The sequence below is a fragment of the Myotis yumanensis genome, unplaced genomic scaffold (assembly GCF_028538775.1).
Source record: "Myotis yumanensis isolate MYYU_CA2020_CCGP unplaced genomic scaffold, mMyoYum1.0.hap1 SCAF_6, whole genome shotgun sequence".
Taxonomy (NCBI): Eukaryota; Metazoa; Chordata; class Mammalia; order Chiroptera; family Vespertilionidae; genus Myotis; species Myotis yumanensis.
Genome location: NW_027223757.1, coordinates 91207305 through 91216797, shown reverse-complemented (window position 1 = coordinate 91216797; position 9493 = coordinate 91207305). Strand labels below are relative to the sequence as shown.

The 9493-nt window shown below is 44.6% G+C and overlaps 1 protein-coding gene across 1 annotated transcript in view; it reads right to left on the bottom strand.

The window, feature by feature from the left end:
- Positions 1-7797: 7797 nt before the first annotated feature.
- SLC26A8 (solute carrier family 26 member 8) overlaps positions 7798-9493 on the bottom strand; it is a 92557-nt gene continuing 90861 nt past the window's right edge. Inside the window, exon 19 of the mRNA XM_070418694.1 lies at positions 7798-8453. Coding sequence (XP_070274795.1) covers positions 8004-8453 — 450 coding nt within the window. The 3' untranslated portion in view covers positions 7798-8003. The remainder of the gene's footprint in view (positions 8454-9493) is intronic.

Genomic DNA, 9493 nt, shown 5'->3' with positions numbered 1-9493 from the left:
TGGAGAGAGAGAGAGAGAGAGAGAGAGAGAGATGCTTGGCCAGCCTCCAGCTCTTCCTGCCATCCCAGTTGAGGTGTCAGACATGTTGTAAAGCCATCTTCGCTTTCTAGCCCCCACTGAATCTCTAAATGACTGCAGCCTTATGAATGGGCCCAGCTAAATCCAGCCCAGATTGCAGAACTATGAGCAAATAAATACATGACTACTGTTTTTTTTTTTTGTTTTTTTTTTTAATAATTTTTTTTTTTATTTTTATTGATTTTTTACAGAGAGGAAGGGAGAGAGATAGAGAGTTAGAAACATCGATGAGAGAGACATCGATCAGCTGCCTCCTGCACATCCCCCACTGGGGATGTGCCCGCAACCCAGGTACATGCCCTTGACCGGAATCGAACCCGGGACCTTTCAGTCCGCAGGCCGACGCTCTATCCACTGAGCCAAACCGGTTTCGGCCATGACTACTGTTTTAAGCTGATAAATTTTGGGGTAGATTGTTAGGCAGCAATAGATTATAGAAACACAGAGTATTTGAGGTATGCTGAATCTTCCAATAAGTGTTTGTTAAATTGTAAGATATTAGATGACCCTCATAGTCCTTCCTCACACTGAGATTCTATGATCCCAAGATCATTAATGACCTTGTATTATGCCATTACTTCCTCTATTTCTACTGACAAATGAAGAGTTGAATTTAGATGCAATATAGTTAAGTTCTTGGGTGTCTTAGTCCATTTGACAAATATCCATACATTGGGTAGCTTATAGATGGCAGAAATTTATTTCTCACAATTCTTGACACTGAGAAGTCCAAGATCAAAGAACTGGCAGATTTCGTATCTGGTGAGAAGCCATTTCTTGGTTCATAGATGGCCATTTTTTTGCTGTGTCCTCATATGACAGAAGGGAAGAGGGATCTCTCTGAGGATTTTTTTTCAAGGGCAGTAATCCCATTAATAATTATAAGGGTGATTTAATCATCTTCCAAAGATCCCCACCTTCTAATATCATCACCTTGAGTGCTAGGATCTCAACATATGGATTTGGGAAGGAAACAAACATTCAGACCATAGCATTCCAGCAATGACACCTACCCCCTCCCCAATTCATGTCCATCTCACATGTCCTCAACTCGAAGGTCTGAGCCCGAAGTCTCTCATAAATATCATCTAAATCAGATACGGGTGAGACTCTAGGTGTGATATATTTAGAGACAGCAACCTAGGGTCACCTATTCTGACCTGTCTCCTTTCCAAACCTACTTTTCTGCAGTTCTATTGATTGTACTTAGTTCTTCACATATAAAAATTATACCCAAAGCCCATTTACTATAGAATATAAGCTGCTTTGAGGTTTTTATTCAGTAACAGAGAGAAATCTATGCTAAGACGTTTACATTTTCAGACCCAGTCTGTACTAGTTTTTCAGTCTTTAGAATTTTTCTTCAATTTCCCATTAGAGAGATAAAAGCTTCAATGATGACAATGTTATGAAAAGTGAGCTTACCAACCCAATGATAGCATTTTGTAAAGTTTGAAATTTCTTAGACTTTTGGGTGATCGGTATTTTGGAAGAAGACTTGGCCTTGTAATTGTTACTCACTTTACTAGTTACTATTTACAATCAGCCATTTTTCTTTATTCTATTGCTGTGGAAGAGGCTGGGTGCTGTGGGTTTATAGCAGAATATTATTTAAAGAAAGACTGTATTCCAAGCATCAGGTTGGTCTTTCTGAGGTAAAGCACCAAAGCCAGGATTGAGCTATGTTGTGGTTGTAGCAGGAAGGACCAAATTCTAAATTCTGCCACTTGCTGCCCAAGTGTCAGAAGCCATTGATTCTGTGCTTGAAGACCTTCCTCTGACAGCAATGTGGGAATAGAAGGGAGCTGGAGTGAGACAGCAGCAGCCCACAAAACTGGGCTCTTCGTGCACTTTCGCATCTCTTGTTTTAAATATGAAGTGTTTTCTTGGTTTTGACATATTTCTGCGCCTGTGCCTGCCAATGTGACAGTTTATTCCTGGGTTGATCCAGTTCCTGGTTGAGCCCTTGGTAATTACCCTTAGGCTAATTATCCTCAGGCTCCATCTGGTTGTGTCCCTGGGTGACCAGCTTCTGTATTCACCCATGGTTGCCACTCTTGGTCCACCATTTGGCTCTGCCCTTTTGGCAGTTACTGGAACTTGCTTTAAGCCTAACTCCTACTTATCCTTCAGATGCCAGGTCATGTGTCATTACTATAGGAAGATGGTTTCATGTCCTCCTGATGTTTGCCACCACAATTTATCATTATTTTTGCCATCTACTCTGCTCATCTTGTATCTTTAGCACCTGTGACAGTGCGTGGCACATAGTAGGAGTTCAAAAAACATATTAAGTAAGCATGGATAAATGAAGCTTGTGACTTAGACCCCCACTTTTTTTTAGCATACAAACTTATCTGAGCCTTAGTTTATGTATATATATAAAATAGGGATAGTGCTGTTTTATCTACTCCACAGTTTGGGGTGCTATGTATGTAGCAGGTGACTAGTACATGTTTGTAGAATGAGTGAATTTATGTTTTCTCTGTGATATATATATGGTACATTTTAGAGGCCCGGTGCACAAGTTCATGCACCAGTGGGGTACATGGGGTACCTTGGCCTGACCTGCGGGATCGGGCCAAAACCAGCTCTCTCCAACATCCCCTGAGGGGTCCAGGATTGCAAGAGGGTGCAGGCCAGGCTGACGGACCCCACCAGTGCACTATCAGGGCTGGGGAAGGACGTGGGAGGTTGGCCAGCCGGGTAGAAACCGTGGGAGGGCTCCAGGGCATGTCCAGCCCATCTTGCTCAGTCCCAATCAGCCGGACCCCAGCAGCAAGATAAACTACCAGTCAGAGCATCTGCCCCCTGGTGGTCAGTGCACGTCATAGCAACTGGTCGACCAATCAACTGTCTGCCCCCTGGTGGTCAGTGCACGTCATAGTGAATGGTTGAGCAGCCTTAGCATATCATTAGCATATTACGCTTTGATTGGTTGAACGGATGACCAGACGACCAGACACTTAGCATATTAGGCTTTCATTATATAGAATATATATATATTTAGTTTATTATTGACAGTATTACAGATGTCCTGAGATGCCTATCCTATATAATAAAAGGCTAATATGCAAATCGACCAAATGGTGGAACAACCGGTCACTATAAAATGCACTGACCATCAGGGAGCAGATGCTCAACGCAGGCAGGAGCTGCCCCATGGTGGTCAGTGCACTCCCATAGTGGGAGTGCTGCTCAATCAGAAGCCGGGCTCATAGCTGGTGAACACAGCAGTGGTCGCGGGAGCCTCTCCTGCCTCCACTGCAGTGCTAAGGACCCCTCGGGGGATGTCTGACTGCTGGCTTAGGCCCACTTCCCAGGGGATTGGGCCTAAGTTAAACATCCCCTGAGGGGTCCTGGACTGCAAGAGGGTGCAGACCGGGCTGAGGAACCCCCCAACCCATCCAGTGCACGAATGTTGTGCACCAGGCCTCTAGTATATATATATTTAATCTATCTTTATTGTTGAGATTCTTATAGATGTCCCTTTTTCCCCCCCAGCTCCCCTCCACCAGGTTCCCAGCCACCCCAGGACCTCGCCACCTTATTGTCTGTGTCATAGGTAATGCATACATGCATATAAGATTTTTGTCTAATCTCTTTTCGCACCCTCCCACACCCCCTTCCCTCTGAAAATTGTCAGTCTGTTCCATTTCCATGCCCCTGGTTCTATTCCATTCACCAGTTTATTCTGTTCATCAGATTTTTTATTCATTTGATTTTTAGATTCAATCGCTGATAGATATGTATTTGTTTTCACTTTGTTGTTCATATTTTTTATCTTTACCCTTTCTTCTTCTTCCTCTTCTTAAAGGATACCTTTCAGCATTTCATATAATACTGGTTTGGTGGTGGTGAACTCCTTTAACTTTTTCTTGTCTGTGAAGCTCTTTGTCTAACCTTCAATTCTAAATGATAGCTTTGCTGGGTAGAGTAATCTTGGTTGTAGGTTCTTGCTATTCATCACTTTGAATATTTCTTGCCACTCCCTTCTGGCCTGCAAAGTTTCTGTTGAGAAACCAGCTGACAGTCGTATGGGTACTCCCTTGTAGGTAACTGACTGTCTTTCTCTTGCTGCTTTTAAGATTCTCTCTTTGTCTTTTGCTCTTGGCATTTTAATTATGATGTGTCTTGGTGTGATCCTCTTTGGATTCCTCTTGTTTGGGGTTCTTTGCACTTCCTGGACTTCTAAGTCTATTTCTTTCACCAGGTAGGGGAAGTTTTCTGTCATTATTTCTTCAAATAGGTTTTCAATATCTTGCTCTCTCTCTTCTTCTGGCACCCCCATAATTCGGATGTTGGTATGCTTGAAGTTGTCCCAGAGGCTCCTTACACTATCTTCATATTTTTGGATTCTTTTTTCTTTTTGCTCTTCTGGTTGGGTGTTTTTTGCTACCTCGTATTTCAAATCATTGATTTGACTCTTGGGATCCTCTAGTCTACTGTTGGAACTCTGTATTTTATTCTTTATTTCAGTCAGTGTATCCTTAATTTATGACTGATTCTTTTCCATTTTTTTGGCATTCTCACTAAGATCCTTGAAAGTCTCACTAAGTTCCTCAGAGGTTTCTAGAAGATTCTTGAGTAACCTTATAACTGTGGTTTGAACTCTATATCCAGTAGTTTGCATTCTTCCATTTCTTTCATTTGTGACATGTTTCTTTGTCTCCGAATTTTGGCTGCTTCCCATTGTTGTTTCTATGTATTGGGTAGCTGCTAAATCTCCTTGAATTGATAGAGTGTCCTTATGTAGTAGGTGTCCTATAGGACCCAGTGGTTCAGCCTCCCCAGTCACCTGAAGTGGACACTCTTGGTGTCCCCCTTTGTGGGCTGTGTGCACAGTTTTGTTGTAGTTGAGCCTTGATTGCTGTTGGTATAACTGGGAGGAATTGACCTCCAGGCCAATTGACTGTGGGGACCAGCTGCAACTACAGTGGGAGAGCTGCTGTGCAGGAGACATCCTTATGGAACAGGACTTGCTTCAGTGGGCTTTGGTGCTCACTGAGTCTGCCCCTTGAGTGTGTTGCTTATGGATGTGAAGAGTTGTAATCTCACACTGACCACTAGGTACACTGGCTCTTGGGTCTCCAGGGAGAAGCAAAGTCAGCCACTGCCTGGGGCCATCTAGCAGGAGCGACAGAGAGGTATGCAGATTCCTCCTCTTTGTATCGGGTTTGGAAGTGTCCAGACGAGGCCCAGCTGTCAAGAAAGGCAGGCTGGTGCTAGTGCTGGGTCTTGGGCCTTTTATTGATAGGTTTGGGGCTCCCTGACCCTGCTGTAGCTTGTTTGACAGATTTTTAGCCTGAGAAAGGACAGGCCATTCATATGCAAAAGCCACTGTGCACAGCTTGGGTGGGGTTGTAAATTGGGTGGGGTGGGGTCTCAGAGAATCACCAGGGCAGAGAAAACAGAGATGGCTGCCAGTCAGCCCTGCACCAGGGAGGTCCCAGCACAGGAACAATGACTGCTGGGAGCACCTCCATCTGGGAGAAAGCCGCCCCAAGTTCCTGCCCCAATGCCAGACAGTCCACTTTCTCCCCATATGTGTCTGTGTCCCCTAGTGCTGGAGCTCAGAGGAAGCAGGACCTTGTAAGTTCAGTTTGTGGTGCTGGCCTTTTAAGAGGAACAGCTGGGTCTTTAGCAGCCTCTGTGTCACTGAGCCCCAATCCGCACAGTTTTTACAGTCTGTAGTTCTTACTGCCTGTAGGGACTTCTTTCCCCAGCTCTGGAACCCTGGGCTGGGGGTCTGGTGTGGGGCTGGAACCCCTTGCTCCTCCATGCAGCCTCTACACAGGCAATCTCCCTCCCAATGAAAAAAGCAGCACACCCGGGTGCCAGACCAGCCCGTTCCGCGCCTCCGCACCTCCTACCAGTCTCAGCGTGCTTTCTTCTTTACTTCTCTAGTTGTAGGACTTCCATTCAGCCAGCTTTCTGGTGGTTCTGGATGACAGTTGTTCTGTATTTTAGTTGTAAATTTGATGTGGTTGTGGGAGGCAGCAGGTACAGGAGTTTACCTATGCTGCCATCTTGGTTCTCTCCGAGACACCTATATTTTAACAAGGATTTCTTTAATCTAACAGAAGAGAGAAATTGAGTGCCTGAGCAAGAGGAATCTTGTTTATTTGGTGGAAAATAAAATTCAGGATTCCACATACCTTTGCCTACGGGTCAATATTTCTCTTCTGGTTATAACTTAATACTAGATTTTTTTTGTTGTTAATCCTCACCCGAGGATATTTTTCCATTGATTTTTAGAGAGAGTGGAAGGGAGAGGGAAAGACAGAGAGAGAAACATCAATGTGAGAGAAACACATGGATTGTTTGCCTCCTGCACGAGCCCTGACCAGGGCCTGGGCTGGGGAGGAGCTTGCAACCGAGGTACATGCCCTTGACCAGAATCAAACCCGGGACCCTTTGGTCCGCAGGCTGACGCTCTATCTGCTGAGCCAAACCGGCTAGGGCAATACTAGATTTTTTTAATGGAGAGAGGAGAATTTGTTTGTTTTTGTTAATCCTCATCAGAGGATATTTTTTCCATTGGTTTTTAGAGAGAGTGGAAGAGAGGGAGGAACAGAGATAAAGAGAGAGAGATTGCCTCCTGCACTCGACCCAACCATTGCGGGCGATCAAACCGGCAATCCAGGTACATACTCTTGACCAGGAATCAAACCTGAGACTCTTCGGTACACGGGCCAAGGCTGTATCCGCTGAGCCACACCAGTCAGGGCTTTTGTTTGTTTGTTTATTGGGAGGGTGGATTTTTTGAATGAATGGTTTTGGACCAAACTTGTAATGGTTAACTTTTCCAATTCCTAAGGGGTTTGTATCTGTCAGATTTTTAAGATTTTTAAAAACTGATTTTTAGAGAGAGAGTAAAGGAGAGAGAGAAACATCCATGTAAGGGCAAAACACTGTATGTCCCCTTGCGGGGATCGAACCTGCTACCAGGGCATGTGCACTAACTGGGAATGGAACTGGCAACGTTTTAGTGCACAGGACAATGCCCAACCAACTGAGCCACACCAGCCTGGGCTGTCACAGATTTTAACTAAGTTTGGTCTACCAAGAGTACAGACTCTAGATCAGCAGTGGCCAACCTTTCGGACCTCAGGGACCACCAGTGGTCCGCAGACCACCGGTTGGCAACCACAGCTCTAGATTGCATGTATCTTAAGCACCTGTGGGAAAGAAGCAATGGTGACTATGAATCTGAAGACCAGGGAGAGTTCTACAGAGCTAATGTTCTCATCAATTGGTACAGATACCTGGCCTTCTGAAACTGTGGTAGTATAAGATACTGACCTTAGAGAGATGGCAAAATGCCTTCAGCCTAACAGTTCCTTGTACTGCATGCCTCAGAGGCTGGCCTGGCTTAACCTGCCTCAGTAAAGATACCTTGCATATAGAATACAAATGCTACCCAGTTGTTGTTGTTTTCCTAGCTCATCTCTTCTCCACCATGTCTACCTACTTCTGGTATTCCTCCTACCCATTTCCTTAGACGTATAGAATACAGAGAAAGGAGAAAATGCAGGAAGGGTCCAAATGTAACTAGAGTTATATATTTTATTTGAGCCTCATTTCTTTGGAGAAAGGAAACAAACTGAGAGGAGTAAGTTAGAGATGATGTGATAAAAACACTAGAAGTGCAGAATGTACAAAGAAGGAAATCTTTCATTAGAATATCTGCTGAAGGTGAAATGAGGTGAGCCTGGATAGGGAATTCAGAGACAATTCTTGGTATTTAGCATTGTGACCGGGGAGTGAGATCACACTGCTGAGCAAGGAAGAAAGACAGCAGGTGAAGGAGTCCCAAAGCAAGTACTGCTGGTTTGTAACTACTCTAGGGCTTCTGACCAAGTGACCCCATTTGGGTGGGAGGATTTGTCAAGGGAATCTGACCCTTATTCCCAGTTCATCTCCTAGGGATCCTCAGTGTCACTGTCCTGAGATGAATACGGAATCATATATGGCTGCCTCTTGTCCACTGACCGTGTCCCAGGTGGATTCTGACTTGGGGAGTTGGGAGGCCAGTACTGCTGCCGAGGATAAGTCTGAGGCCTTGGTATGGATTTGAGCGCAGGCTTGGGCTTGAACTCCAGGTCCAGCTCATTCTCAGGTTTGGGTTCAGGTTCCAGTTCGGGCTCAAGCTCTGTTTCAGGCTCCAGCTCAGACTCAGGTTCCAGCTCCGATTCACGCTCCATCTCGAGATCCTGATCCAGCCCAGTGTCTGACTCCAGTATGGGCTCCAGCTCTAGGTCTATATCTGACTCCTCCTCTAGTATGGGCCTTTGCATCCTGGCGTAGGTGGAACTTAGATTTTTGGGACCTTCTAGAATACTGCCGCTTATTTTTTGCCTTGCATCTCTACCCTGAAATACATATAATTAGATGGGTTAAAATTTCCAATTAAATTTAACTTTTGAATAGTCAAGGAACTTCAGAATATAACAGAACTTTAGGTACCAGAAATCATGAATTCCTGGGAAAGCAGAAAATATTTCTGGCCTAAATCTGCTTTTCATCTTCTTTGCACCCTCCCGTTCCTCAGTTACTCACTATTTTTTAGGCTCAATCAATCCATACTCCTGATTTCTCTGGATTTTCTAAGTAGCCTGGGTTTCACGGTCAACCATTTGAATAGCAATGGTCTTGGCAGCATTCTGAAACATCCTGTCTCCTTGATCTTACTCGTCTTTCCAACCCCCTGTGATCCTTAGCAGGGCATGTAAGGCCCCCGTGACCCGGCCTCTTGTCTTCTTTAGCTTCAGCTCCATCTGTAGTCCCAACCTTTGCTCGATCCATAAAACTAACCAAAGATGCCTGACTCCTGCTTACCTTTGCTCATGCGACTCCCTGTGTCTGCACTGTCCTTCTCCATCTCAGCCACACACACTTATTCATTGGTCCAGATTCATATCAAAGATCACTAACCAGGGCTGATTCCTACAGCCAGTCGGCCTGGTGGTCAAATCCCTCTAGTGTTAACTACAACAATTAAGGCTTGGCTAGAACAAGACTGCGCACAGAGACCACAAGGGGGTGCACCAAGAAAGCATAAAAGATGCGGAGACAAAAAAACATGACAGAAATGGAGGATATGGAGCTAAGAATCGCAATTTTGAGGGCTTGCCATAAATTTGTGCAGAGCCTCACGAAAACTAATGAGACCCTCGATGCTACGATAAAGAAATTAGAAAGTAAGCATACACGGACTGAAATAAAGAATATTATACCCAATAGCAGACCAGAGGAGCACAAGAATCAAACCAAAGATTCGACAAAAAACACCCAATTGGAAAAGCAAAATGAAAAAGAATCCAAAAGTGTGAAGATAGTGTAAGGAGCCTCTGGGACAGCTTTAAGCGGACTAATATCAGAATTATTGGAGTGCCAGAAGATGAGAGACAGC